Source organism: Pipistrellus kuhlii, unplaced genomic scaffold (assembly GCF_014108245.1).
Source record: "Pipistrellus kuhlii isolate mPipKuh1 unplaced genomic scaffold, mPipKuh1.p scaffold_m20_p_11, whole genome shotgun sequence".
In the NCBI taxonomy this organism is placed as follows: domain Eukaryota; kingdom Metazoa; phylum Chordata; class Mammalia; order Chiroptera; family Vespertilionidae; genus Pipistrellus; species Pipistrellus kuhlii.
In genome coordinates, this window is record NW_023425416.1 from 31,441,029 (window position 1) to 31,467,987 (window position 26,959).

At 40.3% G+C, this 26,959-nt stretch overlaps 1 protein-coding gene across 6 annotated transcripts in view; it reads left to right on the forward strand.

The window, feature by feature from the left end:
* Positions 1–32: 32 nt before the first annotated feature.
* OXNAD1 (oxidoreductase NAD binding domain containing 1) overlaps positions 33–26,959 on the forward strand; it is a 31,029-nt gene continuing 4,102 nt past the window's right edge. The window contains exons 1-6 of one of the 6 annotated variants that reach the window (XM_036431561.2): positions 33–340; positions 5,760–5,917; positions 8,255–8,397; positions 8,687–8,750; positions 16,132–16,238; positions 22,984–23,125. In XM_036431561.2, coding sequence (XP_036287454.1) covers positions 8,279–8,397; positions 8,687–8,750; positions 16,132–16,238; positions 22,984–23,125 — 432 coding nt within the window. In that variant the 5' untranslated portion in view covers positions 33–340; positions 5,760–5,917; positions 8,255–8,278. Of the gene's footprint in view, positions 341–5,759; positions 5,918–8,254; positions 8,398–8,686; positions 8,751–16,131; positions 16,239–22,983; positions 23,126–26,959 lie in introns of those variants that run through there. The other 5 variants (XM_036431560.2, XM_045579312.1, XM_036431563.2 and 2 more) reach the window with 5 other exon arrangements.

Below are 26,959 nucleotides of genomic sequence, written 5' to 3' on the forward strand. Positions count from 1 at the left end.
ACCGGAAGCTTCCTGGCCCCGGCGGAGCTGGGTTCTTTTCTGGATGATAGGTACCGGCAGTGTCGGCGGCGCGGAGGCACCTTGCTGCTGGGTTGTGGTTGCCGGCCTCATGTCCCTGGGCCTGAGGCGTTAACCAGCCCCCGCTGAAGGCCGCAGCAGGCCTGGGTGGCACAGTCTGGGCCCTCGGCGCCCCTGGAGGAAGGACCGCAGCCTCGCCTTCTCGATCTCTGCTTACCCGCGGCGACCGAGGAAGGGCTCCCTTGGAATTTCGATTCGCCGGGTGACCTTGCGCTCCAGGTGACGCCTAGCTTGTAGTTTGTGGCTGCTCTTGGCTGTTCAGGTATAGCCCCGTCTCTTCGTCACCCCAGATTAGAGTCAAATGCCCGGAATTTGTGTTGCTGAAAGGACCAAGACCTGGGAGGCAGATGGCATTCTATCAATAGTTCTGTGCTTGCCAAGCATATGACATTATTTACTAAAATGATGTATATTAACAGCAATAACCTTTTATTACAGGGAATTCGCTTTGTTCCCGGTATTACACTAAGTATAATTCTTCCACTAATCTTGGGAGTTTACATGTTATTCTATATTATTTATTTCATACTGGGATACAAGGAGTTGGGTATTTTGACCAAAGTCATACACTTAGGAAACGAAGCAGCTATCTGTCCCCAAAGCTGGGGACACATAACTTACGTCAACCACAGTTTCTTCTTTGTACAAGGAATGGATGACATTAGCGGACAGAGTTAATACTATCTTGAGGCCTCTTTATATTTGAAGTGAAATGGAAATAAAAGGTACTTTGCCTTGGAAACGGTGCTAGTGTCTGTTTAGGTATAACTGGTTTTATGGGGTAGTGTTTCATTGCTAGGTCTTGGTAGAGCAGGGCTGCAGCGCTGTGAAAAAGGCGCTATGGAGAAGCCGATCTGGGTCTAGAATTTGACTGTTGTAGCACTGGGAACTGGATACTTACATTCTCTTTTTTTTTTAATTAACCTTTTAGTCTTTTTTTTTAATGTATTTTATTGATTTTTTACAGAGAGGAAAAGGGAGAGAGAGAGAGAGAGTGAGTTAGAAACATCGATGAGAGAGAGTCATCGATCAGCTGCCTCTTGCACACCCCCTACTGGGGATATGCCCGCAACCAAGGTACATGCCCTTGACCGGAATTGAACCCGGGACTCTTCAGTCCCCAAGCCAACGCTCTTATCCATTGAGCCAAACCGGTTTTGGCGATACTTACATTCTTTGAGCTTTATTTCTTCTGACTAAAAAAGAATTGGATTAGAGATGATATACAAGACCCCCTTCAGATCTGAGTTTTGTGTGGTTCAGCAATCACACGTCACATGTACCATACTTAATTTTCATATCCTACGTATGTACACATCCCTATGCATGTTTATGTGTACACACCCACATGTTTACATGAAGCTTCCAATTTTGTGCACACAATTGAAGTTTCAACTGGGTTAGCCCTTTTAAGGCTTGAAAATCTAAAGGCAGAGAAATATTTAGGGAGAAAATTCAGAAGTTAACTTAAAGGAGTTGTAGTAGATTATTTCAAATGCCTCACAAATAGTCCACTTTGGGTAACTGAAGATCTACCCAGAAGTTAGGAAACATCTTCAAACCTTTCATGGGTTAACTGAGATGATTCAGCTCTGTCTGAGCAAAGGAGAAATTCCAGCCAAGCTGCTCCCTGCATCTCTGTAGACCAGATACTTCCCAGGTAGCCTCTTGGGGCCAGGAGGCCAGGGGAGAATCTCCAGTGTCTTATTCTGAAGTCTCAGTGAACATTTTGAGGTTGGGAACCATCCTTTGTTCTTCAGTGCTTCTGAGAATAAGTACCTAAAAATTAAAGATGAGCCATTTTTGGAATGTACACAAATGGGTGCAGTCGTACCTGTTTCATGGAAGTATAAATTAGTAGATCTTTTAGAGAGCAGTTTGTATTTATCAAACACTATCTGGGGAATCTTTAGATCTGAGGCTAGTAGTCCTAAAAGTTACAGGAGTTTGGGGTAATTTAAAAAGTAGTAATATCTTTGTAATTTTCCAACTTTTCTTCAAGTATGTATTAGCTAAAATGAAAAGCAAAACTAATGAAATACTTAATAATAATTGGCACTATGTGCCAGGCACTGTACCAAATGGTTTGCATGCATTATCCTATGTAATAAAAGCCTAATATGCTAAGTGTCCGGTTGTCAGGTTGGCAGTTCAATGAATCAAAACATAATATGCTAATGATATGCTAAGGTTGCTTAACCGCTCGCTATCATGTGCACTGATCACTGGGGGCAATCAGTAGACTGGTCAACCAGTCGCTATGACATGCACTGACCACCAGGGGGAAGATGCTGCGACTGGTGGTTAGCTTGCTCCTGGGGTCTGGCCGATCCGGACTGAGCAAGACAGGCGGGACACGCCCTGGAGCCCTCAATGGTCTGTCCCCAGCTGGCCAACCTCCCACGTTCCTCCCCGGCCCCGATCATGCACCAGTGGGGTCCCTCGGCCTGGCCTGCACCCTTTCACAATCCAGGACCCCTTGGGGGATGTTAGAGAGCCAGTTTTGGCCCAATCCCGCAGGCCAGTCCAATGGTGCATGAATTTGTGCACTGGGCCTCTAGTGCTGTTATATACCAGTCCAATGAGTTATAGATATTAGCCCCATCTTCAACATTGGGAACGAGGTAGAAGGGCTAAGGAGACTTGCCTAACGAGGCAAAGCTGTAAGTGGCAGTGGCTATGGTGAGAACTCAGTTCTGTCTGACTTAGAACCTAGGCTTTTTATAACTTCAGTTTCATCTGTGATAATGATGATGGTGAAGCAGAGCTTAAATAAATGGCCCTGAAGTTCTTCAGATTGCTGAGATTTTTCACTAGAGCAGTGCTGGTTCTCTAGATTTAGGGGTCTCCTTGGCCTTCCATACTGTTTTTATCCTGCTGTTTATTGGCCAGAGGTGGTTCCCAGTTTTGAGTTCATACTGCACTAAAGAAAATAAAACCTTAGCCAAACACATGATGCAGGTGTTTTCTTTTTTAAATCCCCACAGCATTTTAAAATAAAAATTACAATGACTATTAAGCTTTATTCTTAAAAGGTAACAAAAACATTCTGTTATGAGACATTTTTGGACCCCGAAAGCATGACAAAAGAAGACTTACTAGTTGCTATTGGATCATTTATAGTTAAAAAAAAATTTTTTTTTAATTATAAAATGTTAACCTTACTGACCTGGAAAATAGCAGTGATCAAAATTCTTAACATAAGATCAAACTTAGAAATAAGTCACAATTATGTAATAGAAACTGTATTTTATGAGTGCCTGTTGTATTATCAGGCTAAAGGGAATTGTTTATTAGCAGTCTCAAACCACTATCTCGTGAGACTGTTTGGCAGGGAGGGGAGAATTTGGCTTGGTTTTTTGTAATACTCTTGCTTGCCAGCTACTTCTTTTAGAACTTTATTTCTCTCAGCAATCCAATGAAGTGGTGTTGGCATTCCCATTTAAAAATGGTAAGAGGTGACTGGCCCCAGATCAAAAAGCAGGAAGGAGTCAGATCTGAGCCCAGTTCCATGGATTCCAAGTCAAGTACTCTTGAAATAACTTGTATGCCACCAGGTACACTTACCAAATGCCAAGAGCCCCTTTGCTTCTTCAATGGCACCTAGGATTCTAAATCAATGGATACCATGGTATTTCTATGAGTTTACTTTATTTCAGTGCATTAATGATCTTTAAGGTGTTCTTGGCTTTTCTTTTTCTCCCACTGCTCTCTTACTTCATCCAAACTATCAACAAATTTTAGGGCTTTAATTCTAAAATATAGTCCATGTTTATCTACTTCTGTTATCTTTGTAACTTAATCCTAGAATAGAGCCTTCTAACTTGACTTCCTGCTTCAACTCTTGCCCCTCTATTTTTTTTTTTATTTTTTTTAAAAATATATTTTATTGATATTTTATAGAGAGAAAGAGAGAGGGATAGAGAGTTAGAAACATCAATGAGAGGGAATCATCGATCAGCTGCCTCTTGCACACCCCTTACTGGGGATGTGCCCACAACCAAGGTACATGCCCTTGACCGGAATCAACCCGGGACCTTTCAGTCCGCAGACCGATGCTCTATCCACTGAGCCAAACCGGTTTCGGCTCTTGCCCCTCTATGATCAGTTCTTCACATAGCAGCCTGAGCAGTCTTGAATGTAAATTTGATCATGTCCCTCTCCTTGTTTATTCAAACTATTCAGTTGTTTCCCATTGCCGTTAGAATAAAGTCCTTACCCATACTATAACCTGATGTGATCTGGCACATGTGTCTGCTTGACTTCATCTTACATCATGCTCACCTAGCTCATTGCTCCTCAGTAACGCTGGCTGTGGTTCCATAACACTAGTGTGACTGACTGGGCCTCTGCCCAGATTCTCTGCTCTTAACATCTGCTTGACTGCCTCTTCCTCATCATTCAGGTTTCAGCTTATGTCTCTTGAGAGAGGCTTTTCTGATATTCCCCCACGCCCCCACTGCTCTTTTATTTTATTTTATTATTATTGATTAGAGAGAGAGAAAGGAAGAGAGAGAGGACAACATTGATTTGTTGTTCCACTTAATGCACTCATTGGCTCACTTATTAATGCAATCTTGGTATATCGGGATGACACTCTAACCAACTGAAGTACTCATTTCTTTTATCTTACTCATTGTAATCAGTAATTGTCTCATTAATTATCTGTTTACTATTATCTGTCACACACACTGTAATAAAAGCTTCAAGATGGTGAGGACCTTGTGTTTGGTTCTTTATTGTGTTTCTGTGGCCTAATGTACCTGACACCCCAGTTAATTGTTTAATAAATTGAATATTCTTATTGAACAGAAACCAGTACAGGTCATTTTAAATCTTTAATTTGCTCATTGCAGTAATTTTTATTGCTAATATGGATATGTTTTATATAGCATTATGATAATTTTCTCTGTTTCAGAAATAGAGTTAATTAAGATTTTTTGTGTGTATGAGGTAAGGCCTATGAGGATACAAACATTTATGGAATATTCTTTTTTGTATGGTTTTAAAAATAATCTATATCAATATTATATGGTTAATTAAATTGTATATATGAAACTATTAGACATATTTCAAAAAATAGGTGTTTTTTTTTAAATACCTTACTGCTTTAAAACTCCCTTTGAACACAATTTAATAAAAAAAAACACCTCTGTATTTACCAGTAGGTGGCACTCTTGGTTATGGTTATTATTATAAAACAAGATGTTAGAATTTTAAAGAAAACAGCTTTGAAAAATTAACATTCTTTGTTTTCCAGTTCATTTGAACAGCAGATCATTCAGACATCATAATCACTAAAAGCTGTATCTTATGTGAAGACTATTTTAGCAATAATTGTCATAAGCAGAACAATGTTTTCATATTAAACTATATAGCAATTAAATTTTATTAGAGAACTTGGCCTTAAATGACACTAACTGTATCATTCCAGCCATTGGTCTGGGCTTTCATAGGGTAGAATCAGAAAAGAGGAGAAAAAAACAAACAGAAAAAAGAAAAATAGAAAGATGAGAGGAAGACTTGATGGAAAAGGGGAAATTGAGAGCAGTTTTATTGTGAGGCGATGCCTGCTGATTATAATAAACCTTTTCATTTGCAGCTAGGAGATAGTAGGAGATAGTAGATCTTTTAACAATTCCCCAAAATATTGTTCTTATATGTTGTCTCTGTCATTGCAGGAACTTTTTGAGGATTTCATTGTATGGAAACACTAGTCTGGGTTCCAACCAGTGTATATCCGAAGGTCTCAGTATAATACCTGGACCAAAATATTGCATATCCGTCAGCCGGCCAGCCATATACTTAATGACTCCTAAAAGTCTCATGGACTTCTAAAGTAAGTTTCTTTTTTTTTCAGTGATTAACACCATTTTTGGTTGAGCATATTTAAAGGAGAGAAACTACATTTAGTAGTTTTGCATGAGGTAAAGAGGCACTATACTTTTTTCATTTATGCAAGAGAAAAATAGCAAGTAGCATTATTTATCCACAGTGATGCTATGTCACTCTATGGCAAGAAATAGGTCTTTTACCTTACCTAAAGATTAGGTGTGAGGCAATGGCTCTTTTATATGATTTGGTTATATCTGAATAAATTACATATGACTTATATCACCACCTGATTTATTTACTTTTGTCTATTTTTTGTCTCTACCTTTTAAAATATTAGCTCCCTAAGAAGGCCTTGGTTTTATTAATGTCTGTATTCCCATACCTGCCACATAATGTGGCTCTAAATAAGTATTTGTCAAATGAAGGGCTGAATTAGTGAGTATGGAGTAGGAACATAAGCACATCTAGTTTGAATATTTTTCTAACACTAAGTGTATTACAGTTAGTTTATGTAGTGCCTTCCAGAGAGTTTAGAAAAAAAGAGGGTTCATATACATCTTTATTTATTCTCAAGCTGACTAAGATAGGCAATATAATGTGTTAAAAGTGGCCATCTTAGTCAAAGGAATATTTAAAAATTAGCCAAGGAAAGCAGAATACATAAAAAAATACATCATCTGACTCCCAATCAGTGCTTTTCTTGATAGGTTTTTAGACATGGAAATGTTGGGGATCTTTCTGGGTTTTGTTTTTTTAAACTTTTCATTCAAATATAACTTACAAACAGAAAAGTACATAAATCCTAAAAGGACAGCTTGATTAAATTTTTTTATTAAGATAATTTTTAACAATAGTTTTAGGTTCAAAGCAAAATTGGGGAGAAAGTACAGAGATTTCCCATATACCCCTTGTCCGTACACAAGCATGGCCTCCCCCATTATCAACAATCCCCCGTTATTAACATCTCCTGCTAGAGTGGTATTATATGGTAGTTCCACTTGGTGAATCTGCTCCCAGGCTGCTTTGTCAAAATCAACACACTATGGATTTGGACAAATGTATAATCCTATCAAATAAAAGAGTAATATGCAAATTTACCATTACTCCAACACACAAGATGGCTGCCCACATGTGGTCAAAGATGGCTGCTCCCATGTGGACACAAGATGGCCACCACAAGATGGCTAGCAGGAGAGGGCAGTTGGGAGGAATCGTCTACAAGGGAGGACAGTTGAGGGCAATCAAGCCTGCAGGAGAGAGCAGTTAGGGGTGACCAGGCCGGCAAAAGAGGGAAGTTGGGGATGACTGGACCTGCAGGGAAGGGCAGTTGGGGGGACCTAAGCCTGCAGGGAAGAGCAGTTGAGGGGGACCAGGCCTGTAAGGGAGGGCAGTTAGGTATCAATCAGGCTGTCAGGGGAGTGATTAGAGGGTGATCAGGCTGGCAGGCAGAAGTGGTTAGGGCCAATCAGGAAGGCAGGCAGGCGAGCAGTTGGGAGCCAGCAGTCCTGGATTGTGAGAGGGATGTCCCAGATTGGAGAGGGACTAAACTGGGCTGAGGGACACATCCCTCTCCCCCCTGCACAAATTTTGTGCATCGGGTCTCCAGTGATGAATATTTATCATTATGGTATACAGAGTGTTTTTACTGCCCTAAAAGTCCTCTGTGATTTGATGGAATTTTTACAAAATGAGAACTCCCATGCAATCGTCATTCAGACTAAGAGATGACATTATCACTACTGCTTTCCCAAGGATAACTGCTAATTGATCTCTAGCTTCGTGGATTAATTTTGTCTGTTTCTGTACTTTATATTACTGGGCCCACTGACTGCTCTTTTGAGTGGCTGTTTCATTCTTTTCATTCACTTTGATATTTGTAATATTCATCTGTTACTTCATGTAGTTGCGGTTTGTTTATTCTCTTTGTTGTGGACCTCAGTTTGTTTCTCCCTGCACTTTATCTAACAAGAAATATTAAAGGCTTAGTGTTGCTCTTTGGTTGGACTACAATTATCAAGCAGTTAGAAAATCTACTGCAGTTAGAAAATCTACTCCCTTGTAATAGTGTAAGATTAGTCTTGTGAACTTGGTCAGAGATTTTAGAAATTAATAGGGAACATGAATATTTGGTGGCACCAATAATTGCAATCGTACTTATTGTGGAGATCAGGTGAATCAACTCTGAATAGTGGCAGAAATTTTGTCAGTGTGAACTAGGCCCTTAATTGCTTTATCATTAAATCAGCTCATAACAGCACCAACAAAAATGTAAACTCTTCCTCATTGGCCCCTAAAGTAGTTTGATAGCTCCCCACTTTTTCTTAACCTTTTTAATTTTCAGTGTTCTGTTTGCCCAGGAAGCACCATGGCCTGTGCTGCTGTCCTGGTCCCTGGGTTGTTGCGAGGCGCTGTTGGAGCCATCTGCTCCCAGGCTGCTTTGTCGAAATCGACACGCTGCGCTTTGCGCCACCTTTCTCTAACCAGGTGAGTTACTGACCTTCATTGTCATTTGAGGTTGCTATTCAAAGAGACCTGACCCGCGATGGTCATGGGAGGCATATCAACCTCCTGAAGCCATAACATAACACACTGCTTAAATGTACATGGCATTAGTAAATTGTCAAAAACTTTAGTTAGGTGTACAGATTTTTATAGACCATTTTCTAGGACCCAGAATATTATATTGTATTTGTTTAGTCATGATATTACAAGGAACTTAATTTAATTCTAATGAGGATAATACTTTCTAATCCAATTTTACTCTCTGTTACAGCATAATGAAATCCAAAAGGAAAACTGATCACCTGGAGAGAACTGCAAATGTCCTTCGACAGGAGGTCTGTGTCTTCGGGCTGTGGCAGGCTTTTCTAGGCAGGATGGTTTGCACACAGTTAAGACTGGCTTATGGAGAAGGTGCTAGATGGGCTCTATCCCTTCGCAGGATAGTCAGGGAAAGTTGTTAATTTTTCTGTTTAGAGCTTTCCTGAACAGGCCATGTGACAACTGATTTAGAAAAATGACAGTGAAATACTCAAATGTTTCCCTTTAATCTTGGGATGGATAAATTAATTTTTTTGATGAAGGAAGTATTCTAGCAGCAATTGAGGGAACTGTCCTCACAAATATGATGCATACGGTTATATTTTAGGGCTAGAACTTCTTTTAGAGCCCACATCTTAAGAATAGCTTACCTTTCCTTTTTCTTTCTTATTTGTTTGACACCATGTCTCTAAGTCCTTGTTCTTATCCCTACTTTAGAACAACTTATTTCATCAAGGGAGAACACACTAACACCTGAGAAAGGAAGGTGGACGAGCTCTTATTACATGGGCTGACCTTTCCCTACCATATTCAAACTAGAGAAAGCTAACCCACCACCTGAAGGGGTCAAGGGCTGGGAAATAAGGATCCTCACCCTTTACCTCAGTGAGTAACCACATTTTCTTTTACAAACTTCAATTGGATATTTGTTTTGCTTTTTGAGTGATTCTTTATTTGGATATATTTAGCTTAGTATTCTAAGTTTAAAAAATTTAATATAAGGAAGGATTTATACACTTTCATAAGCATGGTCAGAAATTGCATTGCTGCAGTAGTTGAAATTTTAGAAGACATAGTTGGGTGTTCTTTGATGTAATAGAATATTGTTTAGATCCCACTTTTCAAGCTGGTTCTCGTTTCAGAAAATTGCTTCGGGACTGAAAGTGGTATGCTTGTGAATTCAGCTTTAAGCCAAAGTTTTTCTGAGAAGCCTGTGTAAAATTAGTTCAGCATAATAGATATGGATGTGTGGGAAAATACACTTTCCCACTGATGATAAATCTGAAAATACCTCTTCTAGATTTGTCCAACACATAAAAAAATGCTGATTCTGTAAATGTGAGATTTGTTAGAATTTCTTTTTTAAAAAAGCAAAACCTTGCCAGTTTTGAAGAAGAAAAAGTGGGTTAGCAGTCTTGGACTATGCTTTTTCTGTTATATTTTGAGGCAGGTAGAACTAGAGCAGAATTTGGCAAGTTTTCTGTAAAGGGTCAGATAGTCTTCAGCTTCATGTGCCAATCTTAGTTCCAACTAGTAAACTCTGCTTCCACAATGTGAAAACTGCCATAAACAACACATAACAAATCAGTGTGGCTTTATCAGAACACCGAGATACGGTCTGTGGGTCATAGTTTTCCAATCTCTGAATTAGGATAGCCATTTCAGAATTTTACAGGACAAAATTATTGAGACTTTTGGTGCGGGGGTTATTTTGAGCCAAGTTTACAAAGATTTAATGTAAACTTTAATCCTGCAATTGAAAAGTTGAGAATTTTAGTGCTAAAAAGTCAGAAAGTATAGGGCTAATTTTAAAACCTTGGTGGAAGAATTTTCCAGTTGCAACTCTTCTCCTTCTATTTCTAATTTCCCCTTCTTTCCCAAAGAGAATGAGAGCTGGGAGCTGGGAGGAGCTGGATAAAGCTAGATATATAGCAATATAAGGTCATCAGGGGCTTGTCCCAGTCTGACCTTGGACTTGTTGAAATGTTGGGCCATTATAGAACTGACCCTCCACATGGTCTTACCTACCACTCTTGTCTTTAATTTGAACTGCAAGTATACTTTACAAAACTTCCCATATGCCGTTTACTCTCCAGTTCAAGTCTGTGAGGTATCTAAGGATAGGGTGGCATCTGCATTCTACTAAAGAGGAAGCAGAGCCTAGGAGGTAACGAATGGCTTCTCCTAGGGCCAGAGGGAAGCTTGCAGCCCAAGCCAAAGGACCCTGCTGCTCCTCCTGGGTGGGGGAAGAATGGACCACTCGCCCACCCAGAAATGTCCTATCCTTATTAGACATTGGGTTCCCTATAGAGAACTCACCGAATGAGCATATTGTGATGTTGATGCTTCTTTCTGGAGGCTGTAAAGTAACCAGTCTGAGTCATGCTGATGCAGGAAAACTGAGCTCTTGAATTGAATGGCATTTGACTGCTTGTGTTGAACTCACAATTTTTCCTCAAGGATCAAAGAATAAGCAGTCTGGGTAGCCTTCAAAATGTCAAAGAGATAAGAGTAGAAATACTGTAAAGTAATAAGGATTGTTCAGGCAAAACTAAGTTTTCACTGGAGGGGTCACTCTGTGCATGGCTCCGCAGAGGGCTGGCTCCCTGAGCAAGATGTACTCTGTTCATCAATGTGATGGGAGAGTTTGGTAATGAAAGAATATTGCCTATGCTACTGCTTCTTACCTATGTCCAGAACTGAACTTGTTCATGTCTAAGTGTATGGTATTGGTGCATTTCAATAATTTAAGTGACCTAAGAGGCAAGGTATCTTCCCCCCTCCCCTCAACACACACACCCAGGAGACCCAGTCAGATGAAATATTTTATTTTATTTTAAATTCAGCAGACATGTGTCAAGTGCCTGCTGTCTGCCCGGTCCTGTTGTAGGTACAGGGGACTCAGTAGTGCATGAAGCAGGTAAAGCCCGTGTTATATGTGGAGCTTCGTTCTGGTGCAGATAAACGAGAATGTCAGGTGTCATATACACTGTTGTCAGAGTACTTACTCTGGAACCTTGCTCGCTGCACCAGTTGTCAGAGTGAGTTTCTCCTTGATCCTGTTCATGACGCCAGGTGTCAGGAGCACTTGCTCCTGAGTCTGCACATCCTCCTGAACCCTGCTCGCTGCGCCAGTTGTTGGGAGTACTTACTCCTTTATCTGGCCCAACTACACCAACTGTTGGGTCTGATCCCCTCTGCCAGAGACTGTACCTTCATGGATCCGGGTATTGGACAGAGAAGATAGGAGAAGTCATAGGCATATAAGGGAGTTTTTATTGCAGAGCAAGTAGCCATTTCTAACAAGGAGCCATCACATAAAGCAGTCCTTCAAAGCAACCTTACAACGTAGCCTCACAAAGCGGCCCTTGCTAATATAGTAGCAAACACAGGAGCCATACTAAGCAGCCATGCACTGGCTGGTCAACAGCACATCTTCATACCAACTTGGACAAAAGAGGCTTCTTGCCAAATAGTGACATCAGTACTTGGACTACAGAAAGGCGTTGCATACAGTGTAATTGCTGTGTCCTTGCTTTTGCACTTGCATATGGCAAATTGGCCTTGAGCTTCCGGCATACTCTGGACAGGATTCCCACAACTATGAAGGAAGTGAACCAGGCTAATGATTGGAGTCAGGGTGCTATTTTAAAAGGTACCATTTGAGCCGAGACTTGAATACAGAAGGAAGCCAGACAGGTGCACAGCATTACTAGCAGAATTTGTACAGTTGTCAGAATTTTGTGCTCTTTCCTTGCCAGTAAATCTCTTAAGTAAAACCAGTATATTTTCATCAGGTTCCTACTCATTAGAGTGATATTCCACTTCAGTGGACTGATGGCTCTGGGCTTTGGTGTTCTCATGTGTAAAATGACATAATATTTTTTGATGATGAGTAAGTTTTCTTCAACTCTGAAGTTCTCTGTGCCCTCTTTTGTTTCAGGTCATCGCTAATCTTGGCTTTGTCTAAATTTTTAAGCCAATGAATGAATGGGAATGAACAGAGGAAGCCATTTAGGTTTCCCAAAGAAAGACCTATTTCCTGTACAGAGACTGTTGTAGCAGTAGTAACATCAAGAAATCTATATAAAACCAGCTTTTTAAAATCAGTATGATGGAATTTCCTCTTAGATGCTGACTTCGTCAAAGCCTTAAAAATGCGTGCTAGTAAAAGTTGGCAAATGCATTGTTATTTTATTGAACAGTAGAAGAGTCTAAATGTTATTTTATGGAAAACTTCATTTCCTGCCATGTGTTTTAACTTAGGGCATGGCTAGTTGAGGTTTCAGTTGCGAAATCTTTTGATCCGTTAAGTATGAGAACAAGTACAAATGTTAAAACATAAAGTTTCTCCATCATGTTTTACTTATTCAATCAAAGTAAAGGAAAAAATGGCACACAACAAGGGCCATGATTACAGATCTTAATCATGTGAGACTAGCTTCAGAATAGAGTAAAGATGCGGTCTTCAAAAAGATTTTGTAACGTTTTTTTAATCCCCTTTGCTAGAAATCTTTATATAGTGGTATTAACAAAATAAAACAGTATTAAAAATCATGAATTGTACAAGATATTGTGTGTGACCACTTCTTGCAGTTTTGCTAGATTGTGAGGACTAATAGCAACAGGTATACTACTGTGTGAGTTACAACAATAGGCATAAAGCATCTGATTAACATTGTTGGTCATAGGGTCTATCCAAATGAAAATAGGAATTTTTTAAAAAAATATATTTTATTGATTTCTTACAGAGAGAAAGAGAGAGGGATAGAGAGCTAGAAACATCGATGAGAGAGAAACATCGAACAGCTGCCTCCTGTACATGCCCTACTGGGAATGTGCCCACAACCAAGGTACATGCCCTTGACCGGAATTGAACCTGGTGCCCTTGAGTCTGCAGGCTGATGCTCTATCCACTGAGCTAACTGGTTTTGGCAAAAAGAGGACTTTTCCAATAGAAATTTAGCTTCTTTCCCTTCTTTGTTGAATTTTGTATTTGGACATTGGCAAATGATTGGTGATTTCACTTCACATAGACGAGCATGTGATTATGATTGTGAAGCATGCTCACATGTTTCAGTTGAAATTCTGTGTTCCTCTTTCTCCTCCAGCCAGTGATTATGAATGTTGGCTTTTCTGCCACCAGGTGACCCTTTGGGATGTATTTAAAACTTACACATATCTAGCTCTGTTCATGAGTCTGACAGATGCCAGTTAAACTGTTATAAATGAAACTAGAGGCCTGGTGCACAAAATTCATGTACGGGGGAGGGAAGGTTGTCCCCTCAGCCCAGCCTGCAACCTCTCCAATCCAGGATCCCTCTTACAATCCTGAACCGCTGGCTCCTAATCACTCACCTGCCTGTTAGCCTGCCTGGTTGCCCCTAACCAGCTAGATCACCCCCAACTGCCCTCTCCCTGCTGGCCTGGTCACCCCCAACTGCTTCCCTTGCTGGCTTGGCCACCCCACACAGCCTGCTGTTCAATCTGTTGGTTGTCTCTCACTAACCCCCCTGCTGGCCTGGTTGTAGGCAGCCATCTTGTGAGGGTGTGATAGTCAATTTGCATATTACCTCTGTATTATTAGGATAATCTAGCTCTTGGCTTTGTTTCTAAAGATTATCATATTGAAGGAAAATAATGAATATTTACAAACTAAACATTTCTACAAACTTAAGAAAAATGAGAGTAATCTATCTATCTATATAAAAGGCTAATATGCTAAATGTCTGACTGGTTGCTATGATGTGCACTGACCACCAGGAGGCAGATGCTTCAATGCAGGAGCTGCAGAGCTGCAGTGACTTGGCAGTGGCGGTTCTTGGGTGATACACCCCCGAAACCAGAGAGGAGGGAGCCTGATTCCTCGCAGGGCTGAGTGATTCCACCTTTGACTGTGGGTTATGCTGTTGCTGGATCACTGAGGCCCCGAATCTGGTTTACTGCACACTTTGAGTCTGCATTCTACACCCTATTCGACAGCAACTTTTCAGAGTGCCCTCTTGCACTCCAGGACCCCTTGGGGTATGTCGGAGAGCCAATTTCGGCCCAATCCCCACAGGCCAGGCCAAGGGACCCCACCTGTCAGAGGGACCCCGCTCACTCCACGGGACTGTGGGAGGTTGGCTCCAGGGCATGTCTGGCACGTCTCGCTCAGTCCTGCCCCGCAGGCCACCTTCTAATTAATTTCCTTTCACTGTACACAGATCCGTGCACCGGGTCACTAGTAATGTAATAAAGGAGAACCCTCTGATGATTCTTATTACTTGTCTTTGTAGTAAGATGTTTAAAATCGACTGTATGGCAAACAGAAGATTCCTGTTCTGTTGAGGAGACCTGCCTTCCCTGACTTCTGTGGTTTTGAACATGAATCTAGATTTTGTGTAGTGTTTTTCCCCCCCACCTAACATTTTTTTTTTTTTTAAGCCACAAAAGGCTGCTAAACTTCTAACTTTCATTTTAGTAGCCAATTTTAAGTGACTTTAAGTTAGAGTTTCCATTTATTCTCCAAATATTTGCTGAATCTTTCTGTGTGTTAGGCCTGTAATACTGGTATAGATGTAAATTCTACCCAGTACCTGATCTCAGAAGGCATGTGGTCTGTGTGAGAGACTTGTTCTGAGTATTTATAATTACATCAATATGGGCTAAGTATGATAATAAAGGCAGATCATTTTATGGGTAGAGTTGAGGGGATGGAGGGAAGAGGAAGAGGTCTGGAAGGTGGGGTAAGAGGTTGATAGACAGGACTGAGAGCGTGTGCCATGTGCCAAATGACCTAGGCAGCATTGGGGAGATAGACAAGTGTCAGATGCCTTTGAGGACCAGCATGCTGTCCAGTTTGGCTGGTAAACCAGTAGCCCAGGGAGCCAAGAGGAGCTTAAGCTGGTATGAGTTATTTGTAGTTAAGTGTTAGAGAGCCTTGAAGGTTTTTGAGCTTGAAAGTAACTCAGTGAGGTCAGGACACTAGGAATATTCATCTGTTTTGTAGTTACTTTTAATTTCTGGAACTTGTATATCATGGACTTCTTGCAGGTTCAGAACAAACACAGATTCATAGCTAACTTGGGTCTCACTTTGCGTAGGTCGTACTCACAGAGAATTCAGGTGCCAGGTGGGTGGCTTACAGGTGTTTGGCACGTGCTAGATTCTCAACAGATAAACACTTGCTTATTAAACAGTCCCTTCAAGAGACAATTTTTATATGCAGGATACAATTCAATTAGTATTTTTTAAAATGTTTTTTTATTGCTTATTTAGAGGGAGATCAAGGGAGAGGGATAGAGAGAGAGAAACATCAACGAGAGAGGAACAACATCGATTGCTGCCTCCTGCACACACTGCCCCCTACTGGGGATCGAGCCCACCACCAGGGGCCTGTGCCCTGACTAGGAATTGAACCAGCGACCTCTTAATTCCTGAGTCAGTGCTCAATAGCTGAGACACACTAACAGGGCTCAATTAGTATTTTAACAAGTCTCTCAAAAAGAAGATAATTAAAATGTGTTCACCTGGTGGTAGGCAGCATTTTAAAGCAAGGCATGCTTTACCTTGTTTTGCAATTTTAAGAAACCACATCTTTGTAGATTTTGAAAAAACCCGAGTTACCAGAAAGCCACAGTTTGTTCCTCGCATTGTGTACACACTAACCTTAGCCAGTTCATCTTTTGACTCAAGGTCGTGACGGCAGCTAAGGTGTGTGGAACAGTTAATGAGTCACCCTCCGTGAAGAGGCTCCGCCTGCTTGTTGCTGATCAAGACTTTTCCTTTAAAGCCGGCCAGTGGTAAGTGGCTTTTCTGTTTCTAGGGGTTGTGTGTGGGTAGGAAGATGCCACCAGATAGAAGGGCTTGTTTTTCTTTCTGGAAAGGACGTCTGTGGCCTGCTGTTAGGCCTGAGGGGTAGGAATCTAGACCACCTCCATTCTCGGTGAGCCCTCCCTGACACAGAGAACCAGGTTTCTTTCCTAGCCTCGTAGCTTGCCTCGGTTTTGAGCCCAGACCCTCTCAGTCATATATGAAAATTTCTGCCTTGAGTTTTTCTTATTGAAACAAAGCAGTTAGTTCTGGTCCTCGAACCTGCCAACTGTGATAATTCTGTCTGTAAGATGGTTGCTAGTAAAATGTACTGAAGTAATCTAACCTTGATTTATGTGTTGCCGGGGATTGATGTTTTCAAAAATTAGTGTTCCTTACGTCAAAAATTCAGAGGAAACAGCAGTCTGGAAAGAAGAATAACCAGTATGTCACAGAGCTGACCACCCTCTCAACCAAGTTCCTGCATCACTCTTATCTCGTCTGGGTTGAGTTTATTTATCAGTGCTGGATTTATTATCAGGAGCCACAGGCAGGCCTAGCACACACCACACTCACTGGCTCTAAGGACTGACTAGTCAGTATGCTGGCAGGGTAACAGCCCAGCTGTCCCGTCTCGTCCCACTCCCTGCGAATGGTCTTACGAGCTGCAATTCACGTTGAATTGTAAATAAAGCAACTCGTATTTCCTTAGGAAAGGTGTGTTTGGGTGTATGTTTCCTTTATTTAAATAAAGCATTCACTTCTAAATGAATTTCTGGCATGTCAGTGTGGTCGCATTTCTTAGGAGTCACTTGACTAATTTTGGCAGTCCATCTGGAAATGTGGTTTTGTTAGAAAGAGGATGTGTGATAATAGCAAGTGTGATAATAGCAAGAGTTAGCAGTCTTGTGTTAATAGTTTGCCTTTGAATTTAGAACTAGAAAACAAGATGCTGATTGCAATAATTTGCGTTTGTGAAGCAATTTACTGCAATCTTTGCACATGTTCAGTGATACATATTAAATGCATTTGGGCTGTTTTAGGGGGAGGTGGGCAACATTTTTACCCTTCAAAAGTAGTTTAGCAGCTATTACATTGGAAAATGGAAACTTTAATTGTAACAATCTGTCTTTCCACATTTCCCTTCTGGGGAAGTGTTTGTGTCCTGTGCACAGCATTGTCTCTGTGCCTTCAGCTCTGAACTGTGCCAAGACTGTCCCCAGTCCCCTGATTAGAAAAATCCCAGGCGTTGGTTTATAACGCTGCTACCATGGTGTGCCTGCAAGTGTATCAGCACTTGCAAACTCTGGTTACCTGATGAGGAAAATGTCATCATTCTCCAGTGATATATATAGAAATACGTTCCATTGTGATCTCAAGATAAAATTATTGAGGGTTGGTGGTATATCTCCCATATCAGTGAATGGATTTAGTCAGGTTACTGATGTTAGGACTGGTTTTAGTAACTGGCTGATAGATTCTGGCTTCGGAGGGCAGGTGTGGAGGTGGTCATCTCTGGCTGGTTAGTGATGACCCTTTCCCTGCCAGGTGTCACTCAGCACTCATTCCTGGCACCTGGATCCTCCTCTTTAGAAAGATTGCTCCCTCAGCACTAGCAGATGGCATGGCTGTAGGGGCTGTGAGGCCCTTTGACTTCATGGGGACAGCATGGCCACTTGCTCAGGTTGGTGGAGTCCACTCCTTCAGTGCTGTCGCCGGGATGGTTTGTGCTCTAGGCTCTCTTAGAGCATCAGCTCGGCGGTAACCTCCATGGAGAGCCTCCTTGTGCTTTGGAGAAGAGGGCAAGGTTAGGGGGAGAGCGGGTGTGGATTGGCTGCCTTGCAGTTTGTACAGTTAGGGTTTTCAGAGTGGGATGCTGTTCAGAGATAAAGGAGAGGGTTGCTGTTGGGCTTATCTTTAGGGTGGGAGATTTCTGAATTCCTGACCTCCTTTGATATCTATCAAACTCTGAGGGGCTCCAGTGCTCTGGAGCTTTGAGCACTGAGACACCTGTGCCATAGACCGCAGATTGGCCTCCAGGGCTCTTCCCATGCTGCACTGTGTTCTTACTGGGCCTTCAGAGGGGGCTGGTTCTAAGAACTCAAGTAATCCAACCCAGAGAGAAAGGCCAAAAGAGGAAACTGCTGCAGAACCACTTTTCACATGAGCGGGGCTACACCTTTGGATCCACCACTTAGCACCTAACCACTCCCCCAAACATTTTTAAAAAACAAAAGTGGCTTTATCAGTGTTTTCCTGATTAAAATCAGGATCTCATGTTAGAGCTGAGAAGGAATCTATACTAAGTACAGTACTTCCAGACAGATCTCAGATGATGAGCATTTTCTCTCTCTGCCAAGCAGATTTTGTCATAGCTCATTTAATTGTATTTATTTGTTAACTTTCCTATCATTAGGGGTTTTTTGAGGGCAAGAACCAAGACATCCTTGCATCTGGACATCCACCATGAACCACACTGTGGTGGGCAGGTTCCATCTGCAGAGTTTGTGCAAGGAAGGGTGAGGGGCTCTGAGGACTGTTGCTGAGGACAGTGTAAAGCACTGTCATGTATCCATGGTTTGCATGCTTGGTGTGTGCCGGGCACGGGGACTGCAGCTGGCCAAGACAGCGCTGCCTGGACAGTTGGATGTGGATATGTGTGGCTCGCTACGGAATCGGGCTCTTTCTCTCAGTTCTTCATATACTCACGCATCTGGAGGTTTGGTAGGTGGCGGCGCAGTAGGTGCCTCATCTCAGCTTCAAGAGAGCTAATCGTGCAAAGGGGTTAGTTACTGTGTGTATGTGTTTAAGACACTTTCTTGAACAGATGTTTTATTAAATATGTATTGTGCGTATTTTCTTAAATCCATTGAGATGAGGTTTTTATGTCATTTGAATTCTGTAGCATTTAATGGAGTCCTTTTTTCTCAAGGTCAGTGTCGTTCCAGAGTTTCTTAGAGAAGAGGGATTTCCTGTCATTCACCTGAGAATGGTCTTTAGCAACATCAAGCAGCAGAGGGCGCTATAATTTAGGCGATGAAGCCTCAAAAGTAGCTCATTGATGTATTTATTTTTTTAAAACATGGAAGCTTTGGAGATGCTATATACCTTCTCTGAGAAAGCATATAGCATCTGTGTTAATAAGGGTTAACTATAGTTTTTAAAAATTGCATCTTGCTTGAAATGAAAGGGAAATTAAGGTATTCATGGGAAATGGTCAAATATAGGCAAAAGTAGGCTAGGGACCTTTTCTGGAGTACTTCCAGTCCAGAACTGGTTTTTAAAGACTATAAAAAATGACCTGATATTTAAGGTCATAGAGCAAAAGAGAACATCTTTTAAGGTCACAGATCAAATCAGTAGAGAACATTGTGTGCTTTTTGTGTAAGTCTACTGGTAGGAAAACAGCTGGGGACAATGAAGTATCATTGCTCTGTGATGGCTGAGAAACATCAAGATTGGATGTTTACGTTTCCTAGACATGAAGATGAGAATCTTTTGTGGACCCAAATTCCAATAAATTTTTCTTTTCTTGATACTAGGTTTGTTGCATTTCGTAGACCCCACCCAAAAAGAATTACTGAAGGCTCGAAATTTCCAGGAGTCCTAGCCTATAGGAGTGTGGTCAGAAGAAAAGAAAGAAACATGAGATTTCCACAGCTTAGAAGGCCACATCAACCTGTTTAGTTTGTCAAATACCAGTGAAAGAGTTTCCGTTGCTTTTTTTTTTTCCACCTTTAAAGCTGTTTGAGATACACTCTACAAATCACAAAACTCACCCATTTTATTTATTTACTTATTAAAATATATTTTATTGATTTTCCACAGAGAGGAAGAGAGAGGGATAGAGAGTTAGAAACATCGATGAGAGAGAATCATCGATCAGCTGCTTCTTGCACACTCCCCACCGGGGATCTGCCTGAAACCAAGGTACATGCCCTTGACCGGAATCGAACCCGGGACCTTTCAGTCCCCAGGCCGACGCTTTATCCACTGAGCCAAACTGGTCTCGGCAAAACTCACCCATTTTAAAGTATAAAATCTAGCCACTTAAAATGGTTTTTAGTATATTCACAGAATTGTAAAATCATTGGCATAATCAAATTTAGAACATTCTCATCGTCCAAAAAGAAACCCTATGCCAGTTATCATTGATTCCCATCCTCTTTAGACAACTACTGTCTACATTGTGTATATATGGATTTGCCTATTCTGGATATTTCATATCAGTGGAATTATGCAGTATGTGGTTTTTTCTATGATTGGTTTCTTTCGCTTGCTATATAATTTCCGTGTTCATCTGTGTTGTATCATGTATCATTACTTCATTCCATTGTATGGTTATAACCTATTTTGCTTATATATTCATCAGTTGATGAACATTTAGATTGTTTTCACTTTTAGGCAATTAACAATGCTACTATGACATTCATGTACATGATTTGAGTGGACATATGTCTTCATTTCTCTTGGATATACCTAGGGATGGAATTGTTGGTATTAATGATAACTCATACATTTTCAGGCATTGCCAAACTGTTTTCCAAAGTGGCTGTGCCATTTTGAAGTCCAACCAATTTCTATAGAGCCTCACTAATGAATAAGGCTTCCAGTTTCCTCACTAACACTTGCTTAGACATCCATCCCAGTGAGTGTGAAGTGATAGTTCATTGTAATTTTGATTTGCATTTCCCTAATAACTTAAAATGTTCATGTGTTTATTAGTGATTTTATATATCTTCTTTGGAGAAATGTTCATACAAATCCTTTGCCCATTTTTTAAATTTGAGTTACTTTTTTATTGTTATAAGAATTATTTACATATTCTGTATACAAATCCCTTATCAGATGTATGATTTGAAAATATATTTTTCTATTCTGTCAGTTGTCATTTCATTTTCTTGATGGGATCATTTATAGCACAATGTTTTTACTTTTGATGCAGTCTAGTTTCTCTATTTTTTTCTTTGACCTTTGTATTTTGGTGTCTAGGTAACTGTTGTCATGAAGAGTTACTACTGTGTCAGTCTTCTAAGAGTTTATAATTTTAACTTTTACATTTAAATCTATGAGCCATTTTGAGTTTATGGTGTGAAGTAGGAATCAAACTTTATTCTTTTTGTATGTGGATGTTCACTTGTCCCAGCACCATTTATTGAAAGGCTATTCTTTTGCCTTCGAATTGTGTTGGCATTTTTGTTGAATATTAACTGACTATAAACTTAAGCATTTATTTCTGGACTCTCAGTCCTTTTTCACTGATCTATATGTCTGTTCTTATGCCAGTATCACAGTGTCATTACTGTAACTTTAATAGTAAGTTTTGATGATTCTGGGTTCCTTGAATTTCCATATTAATTTTATGGTCAATTTATCAATTTCTGCAAAGAAACCAGCTGGGTTTTGATAGGTAATGCATTGAATCTGGAGATCAGTTTGGGGAGTATTGCTATCTTAACATATAAAGTCTCAATCCATGAACATGAGATGTCTTTCCATTTATTTAGATCTTTGATTTTTTTTTTCCAACAAGGTTTGGTGGTTTTCATTGTACAAGTCTTGTGCTGCTTTAGTTAAATTTATTCCTAATTATTTTATTCTATTACAAATATAATTATTTTTCTTAAATTCACATTTAGATTGTTCATTGCTGGTTTATAGAAATACAATTGATTTTGTTATTGATCTTGTATCCTGCAACTGTGTTTGACCTGTTGCTTAGTCTTATTATCCTCATAGTAAATTCTTAGGAGTTTCTATATACAACATCATGTCATCTGCAACTTCTTTCTCTTTCTCTCCTGTCTGGATGCTTTTTATTTAACTTTCTTGTTTAATTGCCTCGGTTAGAACCTCAATGTTAACAAGAATTGATGGGAGCAAATATCCATGTCTTGTTTCCATTCTTGGTGAGGTGTGGGGGGAGGGGGTAGACTTTCAGCCTTTCACCATTAAATATAGTGTTAGCTATGAATATTTTGTAGCTGCCTTTTATCAGGCTGAGTAATTTCCCATTTATTCCTAGTTTGTTGAATATTTTTATTATCTAAGGATGTTGAATTTTTCAAATACCTTTTCTGTCTCTGTTGAGACTCCTTTATTAAGTGGTATATTTCATTGGTTGATTTTCAGATGTAAACCAACCTTGTTTCCTGGAATTTTGTATCTGTATTCACAGGAATATTGATCTATAGTTTCCTTCCATGTGATACTTTTCTCTGGTTTTGTATCATGGTAATAGTAACATTGGCCTCATAGAATGAGTTGGGAAGTGGTCTTTTCTTATTTTTTCGGAAGAGTTTGTAAAAGATTCATATTAATTATTTTTTAAATTCTTGGTAGAATTCATGAGTGATACCACCAGAACCCATCCTTTCCTTTTGGGAAGTTTTAAAAGTAGTCATTCAATTCATTTGTTATGGGTCTGTTCAGATTTTCTATTTGTTTTTTTAGATTAATTTGGTATTTTTGTGTTTTTCTGGGAATATGACTATTTTATCTAAGTTATTTAATTTTTGGTTAAATAATTGTTCATAGAATTCCTTTGTAATCTTTTGTTTTTGTAAGGTTGGCAGTGATGTCCCATCTTTCATTCTTGATTTTAGTAATTTTATATTTTCTTGTTTCTTTTTTTTTCTTTTCTTAGTCTAGCTAAAAGTTTGTCAGTTTTGTTTACCTTGATGCCCACTTTTTAAATTACTTCAACAGTAATAACTTATTTTCCTTTCCTTTTAGGATTGATTTCTTTATCCCAGGAGTCTCTGTGGTTGGTGGGTTCTCAATATGCTCCAGCCCGAGACTGCTAGAACAAGAGAGAGTAATAGAATTGGCAGTGAAATATACAAATCACCCTCCTGCTGTCTGGATTCACAATCAGGTGAGCAGATCTCTGTTTAAACCTGCAGATTAGGGCATGAGAGAGACAGAGAGAGACAGAGAGACAGAGACAGACATTGATGTAAGAGACACATCAATTGGTTGCCTCCCACACGTGCCCCCATCGGGACTGAGAATCGAACCTGCAACCCAGGTACATGCCCTTAATTGGGGATGAAACACACAACTCGTTGGTGCATGGGCTGACACTCTAACCACTGAGCGATGCCAGACAGGGCTGGCCACTTGATTTTTTAAATTTTATTTTTATTTTTTTAATATATATTTTTTTAAATTGACTTCAGAGAGGAAGGGAGAGATAGAAACATCAATGAGAAAGAATCATTGATTGGCTGCCTTCTGCATGCCCCCTACTGGGGATCAAGTCCACAACCCAGGCATGTGCCCTTGACTGGAATTGAACCTGGGACCTTTCAGTTCACAGGCCCATGCTCTATCCACTGAGCCAAACCAGCTAGGGCTGGCCACTTGATTTTTGACAAAAGTGTTAAATTTAATGGAGAAAGGATAACCTTTTCAACAAATAGTGAGGAACAATTGCCTATTTATACCCCAAAAAAGAACCTCTCATACTTTTTATTCAAGATTAAATCAAAATAGGTTGTATACAACGATCTAAGTATAAAACATGAAACTATATGTTTTAGAAGAAAGCATAGGGAATATTCAGAACTTGAGGGTGGGCAAAGATTTCTTAGACATGACACCAAAAACAAGATCCATAAAAGTGTGATAGACAGACTTATTCAAAATTTAAAACTTTCTAATGCAAAAGACACTATTTATAATTTTTTACAAATAAGCTGAAAACTAGGAGAAAGTGTTTGCAATTTAGATATCCAGCAAAGAAGTTGTATTTAGAATTTGTAAAGAACTCTAAAAAATCAGCCAAAACAACAAGCATAATTTCAAAATGGTCAAAGGATTGAAGAGACACTTTATTTTAATAAAGGAAAGAAGGATGGCAAATAAGCAATGAAAAGATGTTTAACATCTCTAAACATTAATTATTAGGGAAATGCAAAGTAAAACCACAGTAGTGGGATATCTCTTCAGATCTATTAGAATGACTCAAATGGAAAATATTGATAATGCCAAGGTTGACAAGGTTGTGGAGCAACAGTTACTATTATATTGCTCACAGGAATGCAAAGTTCTACAGCCATTCTGGAAAGCATTTTGGCAGTTTTGTATGAAATTAAATACACACTTAACCTAGGACCCAGCAATACCAATACTAGAGCTATGAAGGCTCTGTTCATGAATGCTTATAGCAGTTCTGTTCACGATTGTCAACAACTAGAATCACCCCAGTGACCCACAGTAGGTGAGTGGATAAGCACACTGTGATGCTGTATTGTTATTCAGCAGTAAAGGCAGAGGAACTGTTTATTGATGGCACACAACAACTTGGGTGAATCTCAGAGGCATTGTGGTGAGTGAAGGAAGCCAGTCTCAAAGGTTATGTACTGTATAATCCCATTTATGTCACATTCTGGAAAACACAAATACGACGACAGAAAACAGATCAGTAGCTGACAAGGGTGAGGGTGGGGAAGGGGGTAAGCATAAAAAGATAGCACAAGGGAGTGTTTTGGGCTTGAGGGAGCTGTTTTAGATTTTGATTCTTATGGTAGTTACACAGTTCTGTCTATGTATGAAAATTCATAGAACTGTGCACACACACACAAAAAAATTCACTGTAAAATAATTTAAACAATAAAGGATTTTTAAATCTGTGGGGGCATAAAAGTATATGGCCTTCCAATGGTTTACATGTCCAGTTGTCTGTTCACAATAACCCCTAGCTGCTCGCCTTAGCATTCCCATTGTAAATGGATCCTGCCACATTAGTCCTCTCTCCTGAGTCCTCCATTCGGTGTGACCTCAGCTGCATCATTCCTTTATAGATTGTCTCTCCATTACTATCTCCAGGCTGCATCCTGAGTTTCTATAATATGCTGCAGGGGTGGGGGCCAGCAAGGTGTTCGAGTGCCCCGCACTCACTGTTAAAATGAGCCTAGCCATCCCGGCCCCTTGCGCCAGGAGCCCCTCCAGTTGTCAGCCTCCCACGTGACCCGACCTGGTCCTGGTCCATACTCCCCGCTTGGTTTCATGCCTCATTGGCATTTCAGTGAAGAAACTTATTCTTGGAGGCTATAGAAAACCTCCGAGCGGCATTGCTTGAGTGCACATCCTAATTGTAGTGCTTGTTCCACTCTGCCCAGTGGGAGCTGCAAACGGCCTTTATGAAGTCAGATTTTTCTTGGAACCAGTCTCAGGTGCCTATATCCCTCCTGAGAATTTGTCTTATTAAGCTATTCAAGTGGACAATGGAGGCGCGTGAGTGTCTGGGTGGCAGCAGGCTGCTCTGTTGGGAGATGGAATAAAGGGCCATAAACGTCTTCCTTTATTTTGTCTGCTTTGGCTCAAACTCCTGGCAAGGTAAAGGGTTCTAGACAGCTATTGTGTGTCTGCTCCCGTAGCTGTGGGAGAGTTGTTTGTTTCACAAGTAGAAAATCTATGCCCAGATTAGATACATTGCTATGTAATTGAAGGTGATATCCTTTTACTCACTTCCATATTGTGCTGTATAGTCTGCGAGTCTTGTGCTCATGCTACCCTGGCAGTTTTTATTGATCAACAAGAGACAAAGATGGCTTTGATTCTTTCCAGATGCTAGCAAATTAGAAGATAGATCTTCTGAAGATTATTTTGTCACTAAAGAGACAAAGTCTTCTTGAGTATTATCTTTCCCTGGGGCATGGTTTCTGGGCAACTTTAGGGTTGAAAATACTGTGGTTTCTAAAAACAATAACCTGAAGGCTTTGTTTGTTGTCATTACTAAGCATGTGGAGATGACCACTGGAGTAAATTATTTCTCAGTCTCTTTTACTCTCAGAGTCTTAGAGATAAAGAGATAAGCGTACAGGCAAACAAGAGGGGGAAGCATGGTGCAGAGAGATTAAATTCATTGTCATTGTTAGGCAGACACACTTGTATCATAAATTCTGTTTTCAAGACTTGAAAGGAAGGAGTATTTTAAAGCACTTTGGTAGCCAGTCTAGTGACTCTTACATTTTAGTTACTTTCAGAGATTTTTTTTTATAACCTCTAATAATAAGTTACTACTTGCTGCTAATTCCTTGTCAAAAATGGAAACCACTTACCGTCCTCATGTAAAACTCTCCTATGTACGGTATTTAAAATAGTTTAAGTGTGTATTTTTTTCCCCTCAGAGAATTTCCATTCATTTAACACTTCTTTATCAAGGGACCTTCTTTGTGAAATTCAAATAATTTTTTTCATTTTTTTTCTTAGTTATTTCTTTAACTTGTAGAGCCCCAAATTAAATGGATGTCAGAAAGGATTGCCTGTCATGCATGGTGCCGAGGTGTGAGTGCTCAAGGTTTGGTCTTAGAAAGCGTGTGGTACATTATTACTTCTGAGGAGGGAGTTCATTTAGTTGATTTATGTCAGGAGCATGTAATGGAACACACCTATTCTTTCTATACACATTTCTTAGTTTTAGGTTCTGTTACTTAGTGACAGGAAAGAAGGAAGCTGGCACCCCCGGGCTTATTCTCAGCCGCAGTGACCCCCAGCATCCTCTTCTGTGGAGCTTAATTTCAACAGGGGGTTACCCTCATTGTGTCATGTCTTGCCCCCCACAGCCCTGAGGGTGAGCAGCCCCACTGCTGGGACCCATTTTCCAGATGCGGACGCAGAGGCTCAGAGAAGTAAAGGGACTGACTGGATTGCATAGGGGCTGTGATTACGTCTTCCGACTCCTAGGTTACTGCGTTTTCCTCTA